A 26,880-nucleotide genomic window follows, 5' to 3' on the forward strand; every position below is an offset into this window, starting at 1 on the left:
GACGCTAAACACTTTATCACTGTTAACCAGTAGTAAAATGCATGTGCTCTCCCTTCTCTACACATTGTAATATCAGCTGATACCCATTTGCCAGATTTAATTTGCTCAGGGCCTGTAATTTATATGCTACTAGTGGGCCTGCAGCACCGAGTGTGCCATCCTCTTAAGAACCCCTATAAACAGGTGTCAGTCCTTCCATTGCAGAGGCTGTATGTGTATTTTAAACTGCCATTTCAACCGGGTAAAATAAACATTTTGTCTGGCCAAACATTTTCTTTTTGAATACATGTAAATCACCCCTAGGGTATGCCTTAGATAGTCTAGAGGTCAGGGTGCACTGTATTTAAAGAGTTGGACATGTACGTTTAAGTTTAAAATGTCCTGTTAGCGAGAAACTCTTAAATTCGTTTTTCACTACTGCAAGGCCTATCACTCCCATAGGATAATATTGAAATTGACTATTTACATTGTAAACGTGTTAATTCCAAAGGAGAAGAGATAACTTGTTCATATTTGGTATCTCGAGAATCCTAATTATAATTCCTTTTTAATTGTTAAGTCGGATTTTAAATTGCAGTTCTGAAAATGCCACTTGTAGAAAGTTGGCATTTTGTTTTGACTTAACTATTTGGTGCCTGCAGTGTGTCTCATGAGTGGGTACAGTTGGCAAATGGGCTTTGTGTGTTCCTCCTAGACAGCTACACACAATATGAGCTTAAGTGTGACTGAATGGGCCATCCCTGGCAGGATGGGAGGGAGAAGCTGGGGCAGGCATCACTTACACCTGACTTAACTGTGTACTGTCTCCACACAATGGACTACATACCACTCATGTTTAGTCTGGAGCCAGGGCAGGGAAGATGGGGCATCTGTGTAATTCAAAGACATGCCTCTAGAAGTTTCTCCCCACATCAAAGGCACAACTGTGTATAAATGAAGGAACTAACCCACCATCACATCAGTACACCTCTAGACCTGTGGATACTCTGCCAGACAGAAGAACTGCTGTGCTGCTAGAGGACTGTCAATCTGCTGGACTTCTGCTTTGCTGACCAACCTACTACCTACTGCCCTCTTGCTTTGGTGAGAAAGGCTGGACCTGCATCTCTTGAACATGGAACCCAGAGTGACTCCACGGGCTAGTTAGCTAACCTCCTCATCGGAGGCCTCAGGAACATAACGGGCTTCCAATAACCTTGCACAGAATGCATCTTCTCTGCTGAGGGGCACATCCACAAGCAGGACCAATGCATCTCCTCTGCTGAGCGGCGCATCCGCAAGCAGAACTGACATATTGCCCCTATTACATGGATTAGACCCATCGCAAAGACCTGCATTGCCCCCTCTGTCCCCGGAACCGACACTTTGCAGCCACAAGCCTAGGTCCTCGCATCGACAGCAACCTTCATGACAACGCCGGACTATGCATCACAGCCTTGCAGCTTATTGGACCAGATGCATCGCCAACTGCGTACTGCATTCCCAATGCCAGGATTTCACATCTCAATCACCGTCGATGGGATCATTGATAATGATGCAACAGCACCTCGCACCGCGGCCTCGCCGCATCTCTGAACAGAAGCATTGCTTCAGCTGTGCAACGCATCCTTGACAGGGATTCTCACAACACTCTGCAACCAGGATTTGAGGTACTCTGTTTAGCGGGCCTAAATGGGTCCCTATAGCTGGCCCACACACCATCACTGTCAGCCTGAACTTGTGACTTTGTCCCGGTCTAATGCGACCAGATATCCACAGCTTACACTTTGTGCTTCTCTGGGCTATTTCCACTAAAAACTTTAACATTCATATCTCCAGTTCTACAAATTGGATTTGTCGTTTTGCTCTTGTTTAATTTATTCAAAATGTATCTGTTTTTCTAAATCTGTTGTAGGCTCTTTTTGTGGTGTGTTTTCACTGTTTTCCTGTTTGCATTGTTGCACAAATACTTCACACATTGCTTTGGAGCTAAACCGGACTGCTCTGTGCCAAGCTACTAAGAGAGTGAGCACAAGTTAATTTGGGGTTTACTTGTGCCGAGGATTATGGTTGATGTTTGACCAGGACTTACACCCCAGTCAACCAACAACTCAATTTCTGCCGAATTGGTAGAGCAATGTGTGTTTTACATCGGTAGTAGATTGTCAAGTATTTGCCCTGAGGGTTCACAAGTTTTCAAATGTCACAGAACAAGATATTTCTGAAACTTGTTCAATAGAGCTTTTTTATCACTAAAATAAGTCATCTTGTCCTTTTGAATATGTATATCCAGCAACATTTTAAAGACAGACTCAAAATAATTAGATTATCTTCAAACTTTATTATTCTTGGCAATTTCATATATCAATCAATCAGATGGGAGAGCTGGTTCAACTGGAAAGAAACATATAGTTAATGGTATTCATGGATTAAAAAAGGTAAGCCTCTTTCTCCTGTGGTTGGTAGCCCATCTATTACTCTGCACATTACTTTGCATTCTATTTCCTCATCTGATTTTGCTGAATTAATTTCTTATATTGTTGTACTAATAAGCTATTACAAGGAATTTTTATTGTATTTATATCAGCATTGAAAGGTACTACAGGATTATTTAGACTTTGGTTGATGTTCAGTCTACGCTATAAAGACTGCATAGCCAGGTATACACTGTAAATAAAGCAGAAGGGACATTTACAAAACTCCAATTAAATATTTAGTCTAAAATATCAATCAAGAAGCTTCAACTACCAAATACCCTCAGAAGTGTACGTTTTGCAGACTTAATCTTATATCTGGATGCAATGCAGTAGGACTGGTGCTCTGCTGTGGAGGGTATTTCTTTTGAAATTGCCTTTGTTTTGATTCCTACATTGTCTCAATACTAATTGAGTGGGCACCGCTTTATATTGTATGCGAGAAAGGCAAGCTTTGAGGCCTCGCCTATGTTACACTGTTTTAGATTGTGAATTCATGTGCACACTGGAGATGAAGTGCAGGTCACTGTAATACGGTTACTTACACACCTGTTTTTGACTTCTACATTGACCTCTTCTGCGGTGAGAAGAAGAACCGTCATATTGCTTATGTAGTCGTTCAACGGCTGTTGCTATTTTGAGACATTTCTTGACATGGCTACACACAATAGTATTAGTCCACCCCCTTTTATTTAGCACTACCAGGAGTGCCTATTATAATTTGAGATGATTGGATTGAAATGTTCAAGAATTCTATTGCAGCGTTGGGTGAAAAAAACTGTTCGGCTGCCAGGGAGAACGCGCTACTGTTAACTGCTCTGGGTAGTGAGGGACAACAGGTATTTTTAAATACTTACCATAGAGGTAGAACCTAACTGACAACCTATTGATAATATGTAAAAGGTGAGCAAAAGACTGATGGATTTAACCCAGTTCTATTGACTGGGGGGTGAATTTTTGATTTGCTCTGCATTTCGCCGATCATCTGTGTGTCTTCTGCTTTCTCTCCCTAAGTGCGCTGGGTATGCCTAGACGTGGCTCCCAGGCTCACTGTGTCACTGGATTTAAACTAGCCTGACTGATGAGTGGTAATGCCTCGAAACCGGTCCCAGGATGCTGGTTTCCAGTCCAGAGAGGACCTGGCTTGGCAGTTCGGTCTGGACTGTTCCCATGAGGAACAGGGTCAAGACTGATTTGCATATGGCTGGGTCTCAAATGGGTGGCTTGGTGAGCAAAAGAACAATGGATTTAACCCAGATCTATTGACTGGGGGTGAAGGTTTGATTTGATCTGCATTCCATCCATTATCTGTGTGTCTTTTGCTAACATGTATAAGGTGCCACTTAAAAGGTTAGAAACCAGATTTGCTAGGAAACTAATCCAGCGACTCAGAGACATCGGTGTGGAGGGCACTGCCCTGGCTTGGTTCGCGACATTCTTAAACCACCGCTCCTTCCAGGTCTGGGAGAACGACATCCGCTCCCCAGCTGTCCCCCTCCAATGCGGAGTGCCGCAGGGCTCTTCACTAAGCCCGGCATTATTTAATGTCTACATGTCCCCATTGGAGGAGGTATTCACCCCGTTCGGAGTGAAAATCATCAGCTACGCGGACGACACCCAGCTAGTGGTGTCCCTATCCCATCCCAACCAAGAACCATCTAACCTCCACAGCTGCCTTTCCAAAATCCAGGGGTGGATGAACAATTCAGCGTTGAAACTCAACGGGTCCAAGACGGAAATCTTGCTCCTTGGTCAAAAAGGGATCTCCCTTCCCCCTAACATCTGGCCCTCCTGTCTAGGTGAACCCCCGGCCCCCAAAACCGAGATCAAGAGCCTGGGAATCTGGCTAGAGAAAGACCTGTCCTTCAAAACCCAAGCCAAAAAAAACGCTGGGATTTGTTTCGGGCTTCTTAGATCAGTCAGGAAAATCCTGCCCTTACTCCCTCCCATCTCCCGGAAATTGCTTATCCAAGGCCTCATTCTATCTAGGCTGGATTACAGCAATGCCATCTATCTGGGTGCCCCCGAAGCCACCTTCAATAAATTACAAAGGATTCAGAACGCCGCAGCCCGGCTTCTCACCAACACTCCGGCTAGATCCTCGGCCAAACCAGCTCTGAAGCACCTTCACTGGCTTCCAGTAAGAGAAAGAGTTAAATTCAAGGCTCTCTGTCTGGCCCATAAACTCCTGCAGGATAAAGGCCCCCTCATCCTCAAAAACTTTATCAGGCCTTACAAGGCTACAAGATCCCTCCGCTCTGATCACGAACACCTCATCACAGTTCACAGATTGAAAAAGGCGCGCACAGGCGGACGGCGATTCTCCGTGAACGCAGCCAGCCTTTGGAACACCCTCCCCCGTAAACTAAGGACGGAATCAGATCACCTCCGGTTCAGGAAACTACTGAAAACGCACCTCTTCCCCTGATCCCCCTAATAATAATAATATTAATAATAATAATTATGGCATGTTATAAATGTTATACCCAGCCTAAGTCAGTTCATGAATCCATTTTTGAGTTTGGGGCTCATCTTAGAGAATTGTCCGTCAAGTGTTGTTGTGGGGTAATTGCGAATGAGTCCTTTCAGGATCAACTCACTGTGCAGTGAAAAGATAAAAATAATACAGGAGAGGTTATGGGCCTCAAAGGACCCGTCCCTTAAAGATGCTATTGAGATGTCCAAAGTCATTGAGGAGTCACAGCAATGTATGAAAGAATTTGGGGGAAAAAGACAAGAACTGTGGGGAGGTCACAGTTTTGAGTAATGATGTGAGAGGTCCTGAGGAATAAGTCACTGCAATTTCTAACAGTAGTAACAAGGGAGGTGCAGAGGGCACGTCGAGCAGTATACATAATAAAACCAAAGGCATGTAGTCCTTGTGGAAGTACTTATCACACTTCTGAATCTAAGAAAGGTTCTGCAGCAAGCAGAGATTGTAGGAAGTACGGTCTCAAGGGCCACTTTGCGAGGATGTGGAAACAAGGTACAATGAGTGAGGAAGGACAACTATCAGAGTAAAGAACTCTTTAAATACAGAGTAGATATATTAGAAACAGTTGAATATGTACTTTATCTTATCAGGGTTTTGGTAGTGAAGGAAAAGATCGAAGCCAATGATGGGTGTGATGACAAAAGGCATTTAAGAAGACTGATGGCTGAATTTGCTGAGCGTGGGTAACCAATATATTTGATGGTAGACTCTGGATCCATGTACAAGATTATCCCAGAGAAACTGTTCAAGCCACATTGGGGAAATGTAGCACTATTACCTAAGGACAGAAATCCAGTGAGGTATCAAGGTGTGGAGATCGATATTCTGGGATACATGGAGGGCCTCATTCAATTTTGAACACGTGGAGTTGTGGGAAAGGTGTATGTGTCTGTTGATGGACCACCTATTCTAGGGTGGATGGATCAATTGGATCTTAATATAGCGATCCATTCAAGAGCACCTTCTCAGGTCATGGTGGTGGAGGAGGTGCAGTTACAGGATGTATTGGACGGTGCACATGAAGCTTTTAATGGAACTTTAGGATGTCTCAAAGAGTACGTCACATGAAATTGTATTGAAGGAGAATGCTATTCCTATTCGACACAAATTAAGAGGTCTGCAATTGGTAGTCAGAGGGGAAGTTAAAGGTCTGTTGAAGAGGTTAGATGGAGGCATCATTAAACCAGTTTCAACTTCTCCATGGATATCACCGGGAGTCATCACAGAGATATCTGATGGTCGTCTAAGATTTGGTGTGGATTTCAGGTCAACTAGTCACAATATTGGTGCTGATATGTTTCCACTCCCTAATATAAATGAGTTGTTGTTTTCAATAAATGGTGGTAGATACTTTTCTAAATCGGATTTCAACAGGTGAGATTGCACACACAAACAAAAAAAGAGACATCTTACTTACTATGGCTAAGGGCAAAGTTAGATTCAGTCGCATGCCGTTTGACTTAGTTTCTGCCGTGATTGTCTTCCAGCAAATTATGTCTAAGTTATATTGAAGTGATGGAAAATACCATTTTTTCCAAGATGATGTTCTTCTTTTTAGGGATTTGGTACAACAACATAATGTGATACTTCAAAAAGTGTTGATGAAATTCAAGGAAGCTGGCTTGACCTTAAGTAAAGAAAAATGCACATTTCTAACACAACAGATTGAGTATTTAGAATATGCTATAGCCAACTGGGGCATTAAGCCCAAACGGTGTTTAGTTGATGCCATTAAATTGGCCTCTTGCCCGAATGACGAAGATCAATTGCGATCATTTCTGGGACTCATAGAATACTATGCAAAGTTTGTAGAGAGTTTTGGAGACAAGATGGATGCCTTAAGAGTATTGTTACACAAAAGAAGTACGTTTGTGTGGGGCAAAGAACAACAAATGTGTTTTGAAAAAATAGAAACTGAAATTTGTGTTGTGAACATTTTTATGGCGTTTGATATACAATTGCGCTCAGAACACATAGTGGATGCGAGTGCCTCTGGATTAGAAGCTATATTATCCCAGATCCATGGGAGAAGAGAAATAACTATGGCATTTGCATCACGTACCTTGACACAATCACAGAACAACTATTCCGTTATCGAACGAGAAGCTTTAACTACTGTATAGGAGTTGGATAAATCTAGGTGAACTGGAGGGGCACACGGTTTGTCTTAAGAATGGATCTCTTGTCATTGAGGAACATTTTGTAACCTTGAGGTGCAGATAAAGGTTCAGCTAGATTGGCCAGCTTAGCAGCTAGACTAAAAGATTACATGTATACTGTGGAATTTATTCAAGGTTGGTGTAATGTTAAAGCGGCCTGCCTATCTAGAATCCTATGGATTGTCCCAATGTGAGGAATATTGGAATGGAAGGTGCGGCAGTGTGGGTACAGGATGCAGTGCACTTTAGTTTGGTAGTATTTACCATGCAGGAGTGGGCAGAGGAGATGAAAGTGGATGCTCTGTTGACAGATGGGACGAGGATGACACATGAGGGGGCAACTCAGGAGAGTGTGATTTCCATATCTGCACAACCATATTTTAAAATTCATGATTAACTCACTGTGTATGGTCAGATTGTCATGAAAAGAGGTGACCGATTTGTACCTCCCCAGTATTGAGGTCGAGACTAATTATGCTATCTCATGAGGGTCATTTAGGTCAGGGTTTAACAAAGAAAAGATTGAAAAGTGAACTTTGGTGGCCTGGTCTAGATGAAAAGGTTAATGTGTGGGTAGAAAAATGTGTGGTTTGCAAGAATGTGGGAAAAGATTTAGGGTTGGAAGCACATTTTCTGACGGATATATTGAAGATCCTGGTAAGCTATGGCATACAGCATGTTTGGACTTTATAGGTTTTATGTCAGAATTATCACAAGAGATGTGTTTTGTTATAGTTATGGATGATGTAAATTCCAAGTGGTTGATTGTAAGGTTTATCAGGGAGGACACCACTGGAGCAACTATGAGGGAACTGAAAGATATTTTTGCAGGTGTACCGGTGATTCTCATTATGAATAATGGGCTGCAACTGACGTCCGTGGAAATGGTGCAATTTGTTGAACATTGGGGGATAAAACATTCATGCACGTCCCTTTATAATCCCTAGGGAAATGGGATAGCGGAGAGGGCCAATAGATTGGGTAAAGGAACCATTCAGATGGTAATAGCTAGTCATTGAAACATAAGACAATTGGTAGGTGATATGTTGTGGGCATATCGCACAACTGCACACAGTGTTACGCAGAAATGTCAATTTAAAGAGATGAGAGGATGGGTACCAGGTACCAAATTGATCCCAAGTTGAAGGTTTGGGTGAATTCTGGAGATAGTAATGCGTGGAAGAAAAGTTGGAGCATGGTGAATAAAATTGAACAAGGTGTCTGGGGCAATATCAAATCGGGATGTGTCAATGATGGTTTATCTAAATTCAAAGGCCTGTTACGTGTGGAAAGATTTAGTAAGTTCTTTGTGGTAGTGGAAGGTAGAATTTGAGGAATATGGCAATGTATCAGAAAGGTGGAAAATTCAGTAGGAATCAGGATGGTGCAAAGAAAGATGAAAGTTCAGGAGCTATGCTTATGAAAGATGAGGAGATGAACTACAAAGAAATTAGGAAAGCTATCACAGATGTGGACATGATTCTGCTTAGGTCATCAAAGGAGGTAGAATTCGTAGACCACCTTTCTATCTGAAAGAATATGCTAGATCTTAATTATATCTTGTACAACTTTCTTATCTGAAAGAATATGCCACATTTTTATATTAATAAGCTAATGACCATATTGTATGTTTCATGATTTATTTCTGTCATGTTTATCTTTCATTTTATTTTCTTCTGGGTAATTTACTTCAAGTTGGTTTGTGTAAGTTGGTGAAAGGAAGATGTGTTCGGATGTAAACTTGCTGGTGCTCTGAATTGTTTGGTCATTGTGAGTTCCATGAGAGTCAGTTGGCGCCTGGCTCTCGAGGAGTATTGATGCCAGGTTGTGTGTTCAATAAAGATACAACAAAAGCAGGAAGAAGAACCCTCCAGTGTTGTGGTTTTCCATAGAAATGGAGCAACATGGAGGAATCACGAAAAACCATTGAAAAGGCACACAATATAGAAACTGACTCTGCTGCTACAGTGTCGATGAGTTTTATAAAGCAGATGATTCAGGCTGCATCAGTAGCTGCCCTTAAGCAACAAGAGTTTCCTCCCAAAAACTTTTTGGGGATCCCTCTAGAAGTGAGAACCCAGAGGGAAAGGAGGAGGACGCTAAAGGCAGATTTGTGCAGGGGCAGGAGTTAAAGGAAGTACTCCAGCACAACAGGAACAATACGACTTTCCCAGAAACTACTAATATAAAGGAATAGGATGATTTATTTTCTCACACAAGAAAAGGGAGCTAGAGTCACTACCCCTACATGCCTCCATAAAGAAGGTAGTGGAGAATGAGCGGAAGCATATTGACAAAAACAACTCTCATAGATATATTTAGAGAGGACTTACCCAATTCAGAACATTGCAAATAACTTTCCCATGATGGTGAAAGTTTGCTCTTTGTTCGCGGAGTTAGCATTAAAAGGAACTATTGTTTTTGGGAAAAATGCTTTCACTCGGACCTGGTCGTTACAGGGTAGAGACAGCAGTGAAGCCACATATGTGGCAGCAATTTTTGCTATCAGGGCTGATGCATTTTCTTCATATACAATTAAATCTCTCTTAAAAGATTTTCAACGTTTGGTAGAGTTGATGGAATGGGGTATATATATCACATCATCTCTGGGTGTTATGGAGCAACAGACTAGAATGCTGTTGGATATTTCCTAATATAAATTGAATGCAGCTGACTCTACAGCAGGTTCTGCTATCCAGGCCAGAAGACAACTTTGTCTCAGAAACTGGAAGGTGGATCCCCTTTTCAAAGTCAAAATTGTTGGTGCAACCTATAGAGGATATGGTAAAAATATCAGCGGAAGAACAGAAACTTCTAAGTCCCACACAAGAACCAAGAGCCTTCATACCATCTTTTAGGGGCTAGTCGAATCAGCCTTTTCATAGAAGGGGGCATGGTTGAGTGGTCCTTTCCTCAGATAAAGCCCGTTCTCAGCAACCAGATGGATTCCTGACTATGTCACCAATAAAAGTGATTTGCCAGAGTGGGGTTGAATATAATTTTTACTGGAAGCCTGCAAAAAAATCAGTTTCAGATTATCGGGTAGTAAATGTGGTCGAGGGAGGATATATGCTTGTTTTTTATTCCATGGCCCCAGAGTATTTTCAATGGACTCCCCTTCCATCACATCCTATGAAAAGGAAGGTACTTTACCAAGGTATTCAAGATCATATTTCAAATGCGTCTATCATCCTGGTTCCTGCTCTACAGAGGGATCAAGGAGTGTATTCAATGCTATTCCTGGTACAAAACGCAGCAGGATACTACAGTTCTCTCTTGGATCTCAAGAATGTCAATTCATTCATCCCTCGGTTTATGTTCAAGATATTGTCACTCCAGGAGAGATACTACCTTGTCTGAACCAGAGAGATGCCCTGGCATCGTAGATCTGTTGGACTCTTATCCTCATCAGCCAATGCATCAGATGTCCCAGAGACTCCTCAGGTTCTGTGTAAAAACCAGTATTACTAGTTCCAGGTATTGCCACTTGGGCTTTTGTCTTCACCACAGGTGTTTACTAAGGTGTTAGCACCTTTGGTGGGTTACATTTATGAGGGGAATTCAGATGTTTCCTTATCTGGCTGACTGGCTCATCATCATGTCTTATTTCTCTATGGTTTCTCTGCATATTCAGAACATGTGCAAGATTTTGCAGGAACATGGACTCCTTCTTATCAAGATATCTTGTCTGACTCCCACACAAGAACTGGTATTTGATGGAGTCCATTTCAACACACAAGGGGGCAAGGTGTTCCTGCCAGCAGAGAGGTGAGAGACTATGTGAAGGTAGATGTGAGTCTTTTTGAACAGAATTCTCCTCCAGTTTCCCAATGGTTGAGGATTTGAGGCATGATGGCAGCAGCTAGCAATGTGCTTTCTTTGGCATATCTTCCCGTGTACCTGTTAATCAATCACTTATTGTTCTATTATCAACCTTGTTCACAGGAATATAGTCATCAGGTTCCCATTACATTTCATGTCCTTTATTCAGTACATTTGAAATGCCCATATAAGTCTGCATACATCTTTAAATAAGTAAAACATAAATTTCTTAAAACAATTTAGAATTTATCAGAGCCTCCTTATTCCCAGCCTAAATATAATATATGGTATAAAACCAAGACAGTAAGACTCCTTCAAGGTATTGGCATAACTAATTGGTCCTTAACAATTTATCATATAACCTATCATCACTATTGCAAATAACTTCATTTTTCTAAAGTGGCTGCCAAATATCCCACCTGTATGGCACACTATTTCATACGTCTCCAATGTTATCGGGCAAGAGAACCTTAGAGTCAACTATAATTTTGCCTCGCTCACCCTTGCTCATTCATATTGTACCCTTCATTGGCCCATAGCTGTGGCCCGTACAGCCCAGCTCCATCTTTAATATTTGGTCACAGCATACACTATAGCTGTATTGGTTCTGTTGCTTACCAGCCTAAGTGACACAGTGTACTGTCAAAAGGAACAATTGATGGACAGAATGCAGAATAATGTCATACATTCATCCCAGTACAGGGATCTGCACCTAAATTCATCACTTTTTGCTCACCATGCCATTCCAGTTTGGACCCAGCCATAAGCAAATCAGTCTTGACCCTGCGCACAATGGGAACAGTTCAGCCTGAACAGCCAGGGCAGGTCCTCCCAGGACTGGAAACAAGCATCCTTGGACCACTTTCGGGCTTTCAGATTCAAGCTAGCCTGGCTAATGAAGGGTAATACTCACAAACCGGTCCCAGGATGCTTGTTCCAGGTCCAGGGTGGACCTGGCTTGGCAATTCGGCCTGGACTGTTCCCATGAGGCACAGGGTCAAGACTGATTTGCAAATGGTTGGGTCTAAAGTGTGGTGACAAGGTGAGCAAAAGGGCAATGGATTTAACTCCGATCTCTTGATTGGGGTGTAGTATGATTTATTCAGCATTCGGTCCATCATTTGTTTATGTAGCACTTTTCACCCTAAGTGGGATGGGTATGGCCAGACGTGGGTTCCTTGCTCACTGTGCCATTGGATTCAAGCTAGCCTGGCTGCTGAAGGGTAGTACCCAGAAACTGGTCCCAGGATGATTGTTTCTGGTCCAGGGAGGACCTGGCTTGGCACTTCTATCTGGACTGTTCCCATGAAGCACAGGGTCAAGACTAATTTTCATTTGGCTGGGTCTAAACTGGGGTGGCATGGTGAGCAAAAGAACAATGGATTTAACCTAGATGTCTTGACTGGTGTTGAATGTATGATTTATTCAGCATTCTGTCCATCATTTGTTTGCATAGCACAGTATAGTGTCTGCACCCCAACAGCCTGCATAGTGGAAGTATCCATTTTTCTTTTGGCTGGATATACTTGGTGCAAAAGAAAATAAAATTAGTAAGGGACTCCCCAGCACTGGCACAAAAAGGACAATGGACCTCACCCCCCCGCCTGTTGCTTCCACTTCGATGTAAATTACAAAAGAGGCAGTGTGCCTTACTGTAATTTAAGAAACAAGGCTATTTCCCCTAGTATAGTCAGGAAATCCATCAGGGGCTTGAAGGCACAGAGCAGCTTAAAAGCTAGAAAGGCCTCTGACAGTGAACCACTATCATGCCTGCCATTTCAGAACAGATCAGGTGTTAATTGAGTTAGTGGTTGATGGAACAGAATCTGACAAGCAATCCACCATTTCATGTAACCCCAACAAAAGTGGTGACTGCGGATGCCAGCAAGCTGGGGTGGGGGCCACATTCCTACAATAGCCAACAGATCACAGGAGACGGTTTTACCAATGTTTTTCCTAAATCCCCAGTCAGAAACGAAGGCGGCTTTACATCTCTTAGATGTAAGATGGGCTGTTTTGGTTTATTTGCAAAGAACTGAGGGATTCAGAAAGGTAGATAATCTTTTTGTTACCTCTGGGCCAGTTTGAAGTAGACATACGCCTTCCGATCCTAACTTAAGTACAAGTTTCAGACTTTGGTAGTCATGTCCAAGGGCGATCTACAAGGAATATCTCACCTTCTTGGGCATCCTTTAAAGGGATGCCAATGGAAGTCATCTGTAATGTGGCCACATAGTCATCTCCTCATATGTTTATGGACAATTATAGACTGGTGTTGGGAGGTAAACATGGTGGCAAGGAAGACTAACGAGTAGCTAATACCCTGGTTAGTTAACAGTAATCTTCATTACCCCAAGCCCAACTCTTCCTCAGCACAGTCAGTTTTCCAATTCCTCCCTTCCCTTTCTGGTCTTCAGCTTCATGGGTATTTTTGTGGCATTGCAAGGAACAGGATGAGGAAAATGTGGGGCTTCCTTTTGTATGTTAATCTAAGGAAATAGAAAGTCAGCCATTATAGGGAGAGATGGGAGCAACTAAAGTGTAATGTTTTACTTGAAAGGTTTGGAAAGGATCTATTGCTCATGGGAAATTACTGTAGCAAGGAAAACCAGTATGCTAGTAATTAGTATTAACAGTAATTAACTGAGCGGTAATCAAAGGCCTCTTCACCAATCTTTTCCTACAAGTAGTTGAGTACTGGTCCTGGCTTAGTGTTAGAAATTGGGTTTCTGGTTGGCTAGGGTATGCACCTAAGAATCCACAACTCTAGTCAGGGTACACCCAAGATAAACCCTGCTCACCCCCTTGACGGCTTGGCCAGAGCAGTCAGGCTTATCCCAGAGGTGATGTGTAAAGTGTATGTGCAACACACACCAGTGACACAATAAATACATCCCAAAAGAAACTCCACACAGTATTATACAAAAATAATTTTCTGTATTGCATATAAACATATACTAAAATCACATAAACCAATAATCCCAACTAGGTAATTGTCAAAACATCACTGTTAGTGCAATAAGCTAAAGCCTTGTATGTTTCCCATGTCATTAAAACACCATCACTGTACTTATTATGCAGACCCTGAATCAAAAGTCATTATCCTGACTAATCAGGCATCCACATGACATATATATTATACCATTAGGGCATAAAAATGCAGTAGTTGGGTTGAGGGATAACACCAAACATCACCATAAATGCAGTCATCACATAAACACAGTGCTTCTATTACAGGTTATGTGGTAAACACTGTGAGCCCTCCTGGGGAAACAAACAACTGTACTCTGCAGGCTGCAGGAACATCTGTGGGCCTACCACATGAAGTACGGTAATTAGGCACCAGATGCAGGACATAAAAGCACCTGCGTGCCTACTTGCAATAATACAATCATGTGTATCCTCATGGGCCAAGCAGGATCGGGAAATCCATCGAGGGCCTAGCCCGACCTGAAAGCTGGAGCTCCAATGTCCCCAAAGGTGTGTGCAAAACAGATTGAGGGGGGCACACACAACTCTAGCAGGGAGACCTGAATTTGCCCCAGTGTGCCAAGTGATCAAGGGCAGTGAGCCTCGAATGCGTAGTGCTGCTGCAAACAACTCCGTGAGCAAAGCCCCTCTCCAGGAGTATGCAGGAGACCCTTCCTGGTCCCTCACATCTGCACCAGGACTCCACTGGCTGAATCAGGTGCCGTAGCAAGCATGTCGGCTTGAGGAACAGGCTTGTTGTCTTGGCCACGTGTCATCAGGAATGCATGCTGTGATCGTCGAGAGTGAGCTTCCCAGCGGCGTAGCTAGCCCAAGTGCCCACGATGACCGCAGGTAAGGGGGAAGAATGCTACCCCCAAAGCCCATGCTCTCTGGGGTTGAGCGCCCCACCCCCACATCCCCCTTCCTATGCCACTGGAGCTCCCACAGAGGTACCGGCAGAAGGGAAGGGCATGGGGCGTGCTGTTCTTGAAGAGTAAAGCGCTCACCACCTGCTTCACTCTAGGGTGAAGATGAAACGCTCCATTGTGCTAATGGGGAAACCTGGAGGGCTCTCCCCATTCCAAGAGTACAACCACCAGAAGTCGTACACACACTGACTTGACAGCCAGGAATAGTGTTCCCCACGCGCTGATGTTATCAGGGAGCTGGAAGCACACGCTACTATCAGGCAACAAGCAGCATTGTCCTGGGATCCTTGTGCAATCCTCAACTAAGCAGGGAAGGCAGTCAGCCCATCCATCACTGGAGACCACTTGGGGCACGAGGAGCAGGCAGGCAACAGGTCAGCACACTGGTTACCTTAACAGAAAGCAGTCTCTCTAGTAGCCCAGCAGGCAGGTAGGTCAGCATAACAAAGCAAAGTCCAAGTGGTGGTATTCCTGGCAGCACAGCCAGCAGCGCTGGTTACAGGCCCACACATTTGTCTAAAATCCTGGGGTCAAAGTGCCTGTATTTAGAAGTGCACAACACCCCCATTCAATCCCAGCCCTGGCTCCAGATATCTGTAGGGGGTAAAACAAGCCCTTTGTGTGAGTTCATGACACAACCTATACATATGTAGGTGAGCCACTCCTACCTCTCTACCAACCCAGGAAGAGCATTCAGTATAAAGATGAATGCAGATGCAAACCTGTAACACCCAACCCTTCCTGTGTTCAGGCTGTCTGTAAAGTATGCACAAAGCCCAGCTGTCACTCTTTCCTAGACATGGACTGGAATCATAAACCCCAAGAAATGACCACTTTCTAAAGGTGGTATTTCTAAAATAGTAATAAAAAAATTCATCTACATCAATAATTTATCACCACTATTCCACAAATACTAAACATGACAATGCTGCTCCTTCCAGATCAGAAATTACAACTGAAAAACATATCATGGAATTCCCATTGCAAACCAATGAGAGGAGCAGCACTCAGAGCAGTGAGAAACCAAATAGGCAGTTTGTCACTACCAGGACATGGCACACAATAAAGGCACATGTTCTACCTTCCCCCTACACAGCACCCTGCCAAAGGGCTACCTAGGGCCTTCCTTAGGAGTGACATATATGTAGTAAAAGGGGAGTTTCAGGCTTCGCAAGTGACTTTAAATGTCAAGCCACTGTGGCAGTAAACTGTGCATGCCAGCCCTGCAGTGGCAGAGGACTGAGACAGGTTTGAAAGGCTACTTCTGTCAGTGGCACAAACAGCGCTGCAGGCCCACTAGTAGCATTTAATGTATAGGCCATGGGTATATGGGATACCACTGTACAGGGGACATGCAGGTAAATTAGATATGCTAAACAGGTGTAAGCCAAACATACCAAGAGCACTTGCACTTTAGCATTGAATAGCAGTGGTAAAGTGGCCAAAGTCCTAAAGGCAATTAAAGGGGGATCACGAAAAATATACAGGAGGAAGGCAAAAGGTTTGGGGATAACCCTGCTAAAAAGGACCAGGTCCAACACTTAGGTACGATTTACTTCTTCAAGTAAAAAAGGCATTGTAAATCGATCCCATGCTATAGACTGGTCCGTAAAACACGAAGAGATCAGTGGGTGCTTCTGAAATGCCTGGAGCGGTTGGACTGACTGCAGTGAGATTCCAGGACTCGGCTGTGTCATGGTAGGACTTTGTGCTTGGGTTTATAGTTCGGTGTGTCTGTAGGAAAGAGAGAGAAATTGCGCATGTCTCTCACTGCAGTATGCTAATAGTGAGTGGCTCTTCGTGAAACATGATGCTTCCACTGCTCACCAAACCCCATTTACAAAGCCTCACACAGTCCACCCACAAGCTTTAGTCAACAAAGACTCTTTCTCGGAGTTCACCAGAAAAAGGTTTCAGCTAAAGACAGTCATGTATAAAAAAGCAGTTCCTTTGTGTTAACACACATGAGCATGTGGGAGTCAGTACACTCAATCATGTACACTAGGACAGGGATGGCAATGTATAGTGCTCTATAGGCATGGACGCACAGCATAAAAAGGCGGATACAGAAACAAAGTCTGCAGAATCGGAGCACACCGTATGGCATATTAAAATCATAGTTTGTGGTGGTACAGCCTTTTGTTAAACTGTGATGTCGTTAGTTAAGGTCGTATCATTATTTTCTGACGTTAAACATTTTTCTTTAGAAAGTCTACGGTGCAATATTAGTTGGACTACATAATTTTCACACTGCCTATGCCTGGATTCTTCATTTTTCCAGAGACTTCAAAACCGGTTATTTGGAGCAATATTTTCATGCCTGGGAATTATGGGTCATAATGAATAGCAATTACGTAATTCTAGCCAATTAAGGAACGTCTCCATGCTGGGACCGAGGATTCAAAACTGCGCCAATACAAGCGCCAGAACTTAAGTCATATAACATTGTACAAATAACGTCCATTAAGAGCCTTGAGTCCATAGCCAACATTTCAGAAGGGCAGAGTTTTCTCCAAAAGACTGCCTAGGTGTTGGGACCTGGTCGGCTTACCTCATTAACATGTCATAGCACTAACAAATAGCTATTACTCAATCATGCAATCCACTTAATCTTCGCTTCACAGCAACGCTGCCTGGTTATTGTCGCGAACAAAAGGTTACATTTGATGGGTGAGTTTCAAGCGCCTGTTTCATTTGGACGAGTTTACTTCAAATGGAAACAAATCATGTCCCTCACGTTTTGTGCATAACCTTAGTTGCACGTTCCTTGCCTGCTCATTGAGCACCTGTTACACTCGGCGTAAGTTCCTACAATTACGACCGATAGATGCGACTGATTTCCTTGTTCAGTCGCATCTAGACTTTGAATTAAAAGTGCGTGTGATCAGAAGAGAGAGGGAACGCATTTGTTAAGTGAACAGTTACCACATATGAAAAGACTTCCCCATTCCAGTTTTAAGGGCTCATCCAATCCATGCGGTACCTTTAAATTTGCAAGTCTACTTTTAGGGATGGAACATGTCAAACTTCAACTCCCAGAATGCAACAAAAGACGTTGAATGGATCAATAAAGCACACCAAATATGTAATACAATGTCTTAAAATGCACCACATGTATTTATCAATCGTATATTTTTGAAACTAAGCACCAACCTCTTATGTGTGCCATATACAATTGCATTGGGTACAAACTTGCGCCATCTCTCACCAACTAGTAATAAATTGCTCTTACCATATATTCCATGTTGGAAGCCTGAGGATACACCTCCCCCCGCAGTTTGTTGTGCAGGTCCAGGATAATCTGCATGTCACTCTCTGTGATGGCTCTCTTCCCTCTAGACTTGGCCGTCCACCATTCGCCGTCCTCGTCTGTGTATTTATCCAAAAGTTCCTCTAACTGTGTGGCATTGGGCACAGCCATGGCAGCAACTGCTTGGGCTATGTATAGCAAGGCCGCCACTCCGAGCCACTGCTGCACGGCGGACTTCATGACGGATGGGCGCGCGGCTCCCGGGTGAACAGCAAGGCGCGAGCTTCTCCCGGGTCTGGAAGCTGTCAGGACACAAGAGAGAGCGGATTGATTCGGAGGCTCGGTGACTGGCACCAGCTACTCTGCTAAATCACAGAAGTCAAACTGTGGTCGGAGGGCGCGTGTGCCAGTGTGGTTTCTAGGGAGACAGAACGAGACGCCAGTGAGGGCAGACACTCTCCATTTACACTGCACACCGAGGCATTCAGGAGAAATCTTATCTGCAGCCCCCTGCACCAGGGGCTTACTTAAAACGGGTTGCTATCGCGCTAACGAGCGACCTGACGAAAGGTATTCTCTTTCCTCGGGAACGCTCATTTCCAAGACACCCACGACGTGACCACATTATGGATTTACAAAACACAAAGGGAGAAAGTGCACCAACAATCTAAAACTGCATTCCAGAATAGAAAGAAATAAAGGTTTCAATGCGAGTCTTACAATAAAGCAACTTGCCAGCCTGTGTGCACGTTTTTCCTTCCAAAGCTTTTTACTTAAAAACAAAAAAAATACATGCGCGCTTTTCTTCAAAGGAAATAAAATAACCGAACTACCTGCCCTTTTGAAGTTGAATATATTAAACACACTACTGCGGCGACACATTTTTGCCGCTGCAGTAAAATCAATACAGTGCAGCAAGCTTTGCATTAACTGTACTCAACCCTAAAACGGTGCACGTTTTGCATGAACTGGACAGTACGAATATGCAACCATGGCCAAGGCACTGACTCGTTTAGAAGAACCTCTTCAGCAGCGAGCGAAGCACTGCACATTCATTTTACCTGGGATTACAAAAAGATCAGCTAGAGTACTGCGATGTTCAGTCAAAATAAATGATGATTTGCCCAGGTGTGTCTACGAGTTAATTTCCTCTTCAGATTTCACACAGAGTTGAGAAGCTGAGATCAGCTGAAGAACCGCAGCTCAGAAAGTGCTTCCAGTGCGCCCCTGCACATGCCTTCCCGGCAGCTATGTTTGGCAGCGAGAGCAGGCGCTGGAAGCGTTCAACTGTGTGCTCCTTTCCCTCCAGTGGCGCACTGAACCGCTCAGCTGCTCGGCGGCACAACTAACACCCCTATCAGGTTACTAATAGTTCAAATTCTTAAAGGCAAAGTATCAGCCCCCATATATCCGTTTCCTCTTATTCGCAGAAAGGATGGAGTCTATTCTACGGGAATACATTGAGGCCTCATAGATTCTGAAACTTAAGTTTTTAGTTTATTTATTTTAAGCAGGGTTTCTATTTTGTAAACCTCACCGTTTAAATAGAAGAAACTCTCACATTTACAGCAAACATTGTATATTGTAGAAAACAGTAATTAAATTATATGTTCCAAAACATGTAATCGTGTATTCAAGGTTGCATTTTTAATTCTACAACGTTTTTTTTCCCAATGAGTTTTCTCAGTTCCCACTGAATCTAATGCTAATGCTACGAATTAGCACCTTTTCAAAGTAGTTAATTCGAGAGCATTTTCTTTATCTCGATCATTTTCCTAGTTTTTAGAGCACCTTTTTTTCGAGATCTGGGTTGATGGAACAACTGTCTTTAGCTCAGACCTCTTCACTGGCTTATTTGGATTGCCACAACATCTCCTTGTCCTTCCACCAATTATTTATCTGGAGAGGCATCCTGCCTTGCTGACAGACTTCCAAGAATACCACTTCCTCCTTTTAAATGACCCACCTCTTCTTAACCTCTTATGCTGCGAGGAGAGAAACTTTCAACCAGTTTTTCTGGCTGTCAAGTGACAGATCTCAAAATACAAGAAGCATTTGCAATTCAATCGGTCTCGCATTTACACGAGTTTGAGCTATTGGCATTGTAAATAACAATGCCTTTTATTTATGTTTTGGTTTTTAAAACATAAATAAAAGGCATTGTCATTTACATAGTGCTTACAGACTAACAAAGACGTACAGTGTAACAACCGAAGTAAATGGGAGGTTAGAAATGAAGACAAGGCGGTACTAAGGAGGGACTGACAAGCCTAATAATGAATCAGAAGCCATCATTTACGAAGGACAATGACACAAGCCAATGACAAATATGGGCGGAGAGTGGGCACGGCCACAAGTACATACTCCAATACAGCATGGTTCGCATCGCATGCGCTGCACATGGTGAACTTAATATCTATTTGTCATCACTTTAGCAACCCTTACAGGAAGAAGCAGACATTTTTGATAAGTATCATCAATCTTGCAATTAACAGTCCACAAATTACTGCAGGGGGGTTATTAAGCAGGAATGGAAAGACACAGATAAATGTATTCTCCACAAAGACTTGTATATATCTGGTGCATGGCAAGGAGCCGGGAACAGTCACTCATTTCTGATGGACTCCATGTTATTGAATCTGGCATGAACAGTTTCCTAGAAAGTTGATGTCATGGCTCCCAAAGACTTTGTTGACCATAACATTGATGATACTTTGAAACGATTTTATGTGTGAATGTGTGGGCCATAAATCATAAAGCCTGACTTAATGTGAAACTCAGCTACAGCACTGCACTCACACAACCTTTAAGATTTAACAAACAGATTCAATCGATAGTATTTTGCAGAGCTCACCTTCTGGTGGTGTGGAATTATAAGGGAGTTTATGCATTGTTTCTGTTTCAGCCTTGGCAGCGGCATCTTAAGGTTAAATCCATCCATGGTAGGAAGAATGCTTATTAACGTTATCTGTTTTAACAGGATATGTTGCATTTTAATGAAGGTTCACTGTCTTTCTTGCTTGAGAACCCAACCCATCTGATGTTAATCATCTTAAATTTACATTTAAATTAAAGAAGGGTATATTTACACATATTTACACATTACTGGCTAGGCATGGAGTAGTCATTTGACTTGAGTTGCAGTTCAGCTGAATAAACCTTTCGTCTCAAAGAACATTCCTGCTACAGAGTTTTATTAATGAATTGCATGGTGACAGTTTGGTGGAGACATCTGTTCACGCTGACAACACTTATTGTTAGATCAGAGGATCTTTGGCAGCCAGACCACAGTGATTTCTGTTGATGCAGACGGTGCTCCAAATGGATGGATATTCTCCCAAAACTCTGACCTCTGCTCATGGCCTTAACTTGGCTGCATTGGTAAGTGGCATGTGTGTAACCTTAGTAGTCCTTTGAAAGCTATGAGAGACCTAAGGTGGGGGATGTGGAGTAAAGGTTAACCAAGGAAGGAAGAAATAGGTACATTGCATCCAGGTCGCCTGTAAGAGATCAAAGGCATGGGAGTTTTTTTTCTTTCCTTTCCTCTCACCATAGAATGAATGGAGAAGGGCAGACTCGTGAAGAAACAGTGTGTGCTTTTCTTCAGGAGAGTGGTGGGTTCTTCCCAGGTGCATGAGTGAGTTTGTTGAAGGGGTAGGCCCTTCAGGTTTAGGAGTTGATTAGAAATTACATGCGGGTGTGATTGAGAACCACACCCTTGCACAGGTCATCTCACAGGCAGGGAAGATAGATTAACTGTGCCACATTTCTCCCTTAAAGGTTGAGTGAAGTAATGTTTAGAAAGGGTGGTACCCCTCCAAGTGTATGAGTAGTGGGAATTCCCCACCCAATGTCATCGATACGTTTAACAGTAAAAGCAGGTAGATGCGGCATAGCTGACCCCCTCTCTAAGGAACATTAACTCATGAAATGTTGATAAAGGTGAGTATGTTTACTTGTTTATGGCTGAACGAATGGCATGAGCTCATGAAAAACGATCCAAATTTGCAATCTCCCGAGCATGCTGTGCTGGATGTAAAATGCTTGCACTATTTGCGAAAATAAAAGAATAAATTGAAGTCGCCACTTCAGCCTTTACAGATGGAGACACTTAATGAGCAGGAACTGTGAGCAACAGACAACATGAATGAGAGCAAGTCAAAGGGACAGCTAGGCAAGGTGATGAATGGTCTGAGAAAGGAAGCTTTGTAGAAGAGAAAGGAGTGCTGATGAGACTATGCTATGTAAGAAACTTGATTGTACCCTTCCTCGCTGAAGCCTTCAGCTCCAGTGGGGTAAGAGGATGAGGAGGGTTAACTTGTTGAAGATTTGTTGAATGTTCATCCTCCTCCTCCTTCTCCAAATATGCCTAGAGAGTCAATGGTAAAGCTACATGAGGAGAAGAAGAAACCTTTAGAATCTTACTGTGAATTGCATTAGAAGACACCGTCCTGTGAAGGCTTGAGTGGTGATGAATTGGTCTAGTTGATATTGCAAGCTAGTGGTTGAACAAGAGTGGCATATCACTATTTGTAGAACTGGTATAGATGTTGGGATTTAGAAAAGTGGACTGTAGGAAGGTAGGATCCTTCTGCATGGTTATCCACACTTTTTGCCTAGTGCGAATAAGGACCCCAGCCTATCTGCTTTCTCTCTACATTGTTATGTTCAATACATAGGTACATCCCAGATTGGATACTGGCGTACCCTTATAAGTCCCTAGTATATGATACCAAGGTACTCAGGGCATAGGTACCCAAGACAGCCATTCAAAATGGAACTACAGGCCTGCCATTGCAACCCGTTTAAGCTGTAGTGTAGTTCCTATTATCCCAATAGGCTCTGCGCATTGGAATAATATCTTCAATAGTATAGACGTAGGACAGAGGTTAACTAGGTCTTCTACTGACGATATTAGACTTAAGTTTTGTGTGCCAGCTAGCTCAGAGTTCACTAGAAACTTTCTCGAATAGGCGAGGAGGAGTTTAACCTCCCTGGATAGACAAGAAGGGATTTAGTTTCTGACAACCATAGAACATGACAACTTTGCTCTCCCTGATCAAGAGTATATCTCTAGAGGCGTGTGAAAACAAAAGACAGCTATTTTACTCAGTCAATACGTGCATACTTTGTTTCACCAGATTGTAGAGAAAAGAAGAGACGGGCGTTTTCAATAAAAGGTGTTATTTATTGATCAGTCTCTTTTCTCATACAAGAGAAATGAATCGCTACAATTGCAATACTTATAGTTAAGTAAAGTGCATACAGTAAAAGCAGGATTATAAAATAATACTGTAAAAGCATTGATATTGTTTCTTAGCCATATGATACTTTAAAATGGATAAAAGATATACATACATATATACATTGACTAATCGTACTCAACTGGTGCTTCTAACTACGCCTACCCCGGTGTACCTGACCTAAGCCTAATACGTGGGAGGGAGTAAGTAAGTAGCAGTTTAAGTTAAGTTTGTTCTGCCAAGAATCTGACTCAATAATTCTCTGTAATGGGGTTAGTCAGTTCAGTACCTGGGATTTAGAAGGCTGGAGGGCTGGTATCTCTTTCTCAGGACTCGGTATCCCAGTCACCCGCAAAGGCAAGCTGGAAACGCTGGAAGCTGGATTTCTCGGCAAGAGAAAAGACAGCGTCTTCCTCAGCGCGTCAAAAGGGGAGGGGCAGCGTCCGTGGGCTCTCGCATCAGCTGGGCTGTCCGGCAAGTAGTCGCTGCTCCAGGCTCATCACCACCGTGTGTTTGCTTAGGGCAGCGTTGGTATATTTATACCTGAAAGGTGCCGGGTTTGACGTAAGGATGGACATAAGACGTCAATAAAAGATGTCATTAAGAACTGGTCGTTCTTACATTTTTTACAGGAGTTCTCGGACGAAATCAAAACAATAGCAGCGGGGATTTCCCAGGTTTGCTGGAGGCTTGGTTTGTTTAGAGAACTCGGTGTGCTTTCTAGGGGGCTGGAGGAATAGTGCTTGCTTAATGTGACAGCATGCGCTATGACTAATTTATGAAACGGGTTTCTGTGCCGTTGTATGGATATTAGTGAATTATAACCAGACAAGGGTCAGAAATAGGAGTATCGATACAGGTACCTAGATAAACACACGACACCCACTCCACGAATTCATGTCCATATTTACTAACCTAAGTAAAAGTAAACATAACTAATAGTGCATGTGTATACCGAACCACCCCAAAATACATTTTCTGCATTTGAAAAATTGCATATTCGAAATACACGAAAAAGAGTATACGTACTGTATGCATTCAAGCAGTGTAATTATTCAAAAAAGGATGCACATTTTATATCAGCATGAATGATTTGCGAAAATAACACATGAAAGGGCTCTTAATACAGAAAAAAAAGTGCGAGACCACTTCATCACATATAAATACAGTTACTTGTAAATATGCTAGAGGTTGAGGTAATGTATTGTCTCTAGAGTTCCTAAAAATAGAAGCTCTGTTCTCTAAGAATAGTTTTACTTTAAGCAGAAGATAAGTGCCAAAAAAAAAGGTAAATATTTTGGATTATGGAAAAAAGTTTTCTTTTTCAGGGGAAGAAGAAGAAAAATAGTTCTCAGTAGCTTTGTTTTTTAAAGCTGAAGGCCAAATTCAGAGTTCAGGGAACGCTGTGTGTTCGTTTGCTTAAAGTTATTCTTTCTGTTCGGGTAAAAACATAATTTCAGACAGACTCTCAAAAAAGCAGTCTACCGCCTCAGGTGAAAGTTCGACCAAGTTGGAAAATGTCGCTACCATGCAGTCGTGCGCATGTTCGCTTTCAGTGATGTTTCGATTAGCATTGCTTACAGAAGGTCGTACCTGGTTGATGCTGCTCTCATCATGTACTTCACTACCCTTCAATCGTAGTGGTGAAGTCTCCACGAATGCCGTAATCAGGATAGGTAGCCGCTGGGGACAGCACAATGGACTCAACAAAGTATCTGCATCCAATGGTACTTCTGATTGTAGTGTAAGACAGGTGTCCAACACGCATTCTTCGCCACATAGCATGCACCTCAATACAGGTAAGACACAATTCTGCCATATGGGTCTGAACGAAAGAAACCAGGTCATATTCAGATCTCTTAGCCGGGCTAATCCAAGGACTTTAGTTATGCGGTCCCGATAGCATATAGCTAGGATCGTTTCTTCCATTGTTGCTGGAGTCTTGTCTGTGACATGGCTTGCCATAACGAAGCAAGAGTAGCAAAAATAGGATGCCTGCTACTAGTCCCAACAGAAGTGGAAGTCCGCCAAAGACAGAATGGACAAAATTGGGAAATATTCCCAGGACTGCTTTGAATTGAGTTAACAGTCCTGAAAAAACGGTCTTAAATACACTCGCGATACCATTTGTATCAGAAATATTTAATATTTCGTTTAGCATTTCTACGAAGTGTAGGGGGCAATTTGTTGATACAATGCATGTATCTCTGTCGTTGTCCTTGCAACTTGGAGATCATACGTTTCTTTTGATGACGTCAAATGAACTGGCGTCTGTAGGAGCACAGTCTTCATTCTGCTTAAAGTATCAATTCGAATAGAAGATATTTTCAAACTGGGCCACATTTTTCCCTCCCTGTCTGGAGTGTCGTTTGGATACAATAGTCGCTCACAGCAAATGACCATGGAGCTCACGCTTACTAGATAAGGCTTTCCTGGCAGCAAGCCACAACATCTGTGATCCACAATTAGAATGTAGCTCCCGTTAGAAAGCCGTCTAAAGAATGGTTCTATTTGCGTTGCAGGTGTGCCGAGCTGGTGGCATGAAAGGTTATTTGAAGTCCCCTCACAGGCTCCATCCAAAGTTATGCCCTGACACAGAAGTATACCACTTAGTGATTTTTCACAATTGTTACCACTAAGAAATACACTCTGTCCTTTTTCACTATAACAGTATAAGGTAGGTTCCATGTTGACTTAATGTATCCTTTACCCAACCTTTCATACTGGCCTGCCTGTATATATTTTTGGCAGTATCGAAATTGGAAAGTCGTTATCGGAATAGTTATTATCCCATGTATTATCCATTCAATGACAGGTCGTTCTGACATTCTCAATGGTAATCTCTCAAGTTTTTCAATGCTCAGAATTGTATATTCTGCACCCTTTTGTGCTAAATTGATTTGTGTATCTGTACGGTTAAAGATAGTGAATAATGACGTTGTGTTGATTAAACGCCAAGGCACATAGCCTGAACGCAGATTTTGTAACGTCCAGCCAAGCTGTACAATAGAACGTAATTGGGACTGACCGTGTTGCAACATCAGTAGGTCTTGCTCTATTATATCGATTGCAGATGATACAATACTGTCCAGTGAATATATTCTGGAAGACAGAGTCATTAACCCATTGTCCACAACAGAAAGTGATTTTTCCAAATTAACACGGTCAATTTCCCGTATTTTCTCTGCTGTCTCAATTTGAGTTACTTTCCAAGCTTCGTTGTAAGCTGCATATATAGAGGCCGCTATGAAATGTTTTTGACGCTGTTTGCGTGGTCCCATAATGAAATCACGCAAGTCAGCACCTTCTTTAAGTAAAGTCAAGTGTTGCTTAATTTCTGCCAGTGTGGATGTATGTAGCCATTCGAGGCAGAGTTTCCCTACACTGTATGTAGTTACAATCCCTGGATGTTGTCTCTGGGAGTATCTAGCGTCTGGCCTGGTCAATGTGAACCCCTGTATTTTGTTCAGGAATCTATCTTGACAGTTATTTGTGTCTGTGGGCCAGATCAACCATTTTTTCCAATCAGGATGTGTTCTGTTTTGGTTTAAAATATGGGA

General features: G+C 42.7%; 1 protein-coding gene across 1 annotated transcript in view; it reads right to left on the reverse strand.

Annotated features, from left to right (window-relative positions):
• The window catches only part of CRISPLD1 (cysteine rich secretory protein LCCL domain containing 1), a 313,945-nt gene extending 294,548 nt beyond the window's left edge, over positions 1-19,397 (reverse strand). Inside the window, exons 1-2 of the mRNA XM_078687130.1 lie at positions 19,139-19,397; positions 18,060-18,379 (exon numbers count right to left, since the gene is read on the reverse strand). Coding sequence (XP_078543256.1) covers positions 18,060-18,317 — 258 coding nt within the window. The 5' untranslated portion in view covers positions 18,318-18,379; positions 19,139-19,397. The remainder of the gene's footprint in view (positions 1-18,059; positions 18,380-19,138) is intronic.
• Between the last annotated feature and the right edge of the window lie 7,483 nt (positions 19,398-26,880).

Source organism: Lissotriton helveticus, chromosome 4_1 (assembly GCF_964261635.1).
Source record: "Lissotriton helveticus chromosome 4_1, aLisHel1.1, whole genome shotgun sequence".
In the NCBI taxonomy this organism is placed as follows: Eukaryota; Metazoa; Chordata; class Amphibia; order Caudata; family Salamandridae; genus Lissotriton; species Lissotriton helveticus.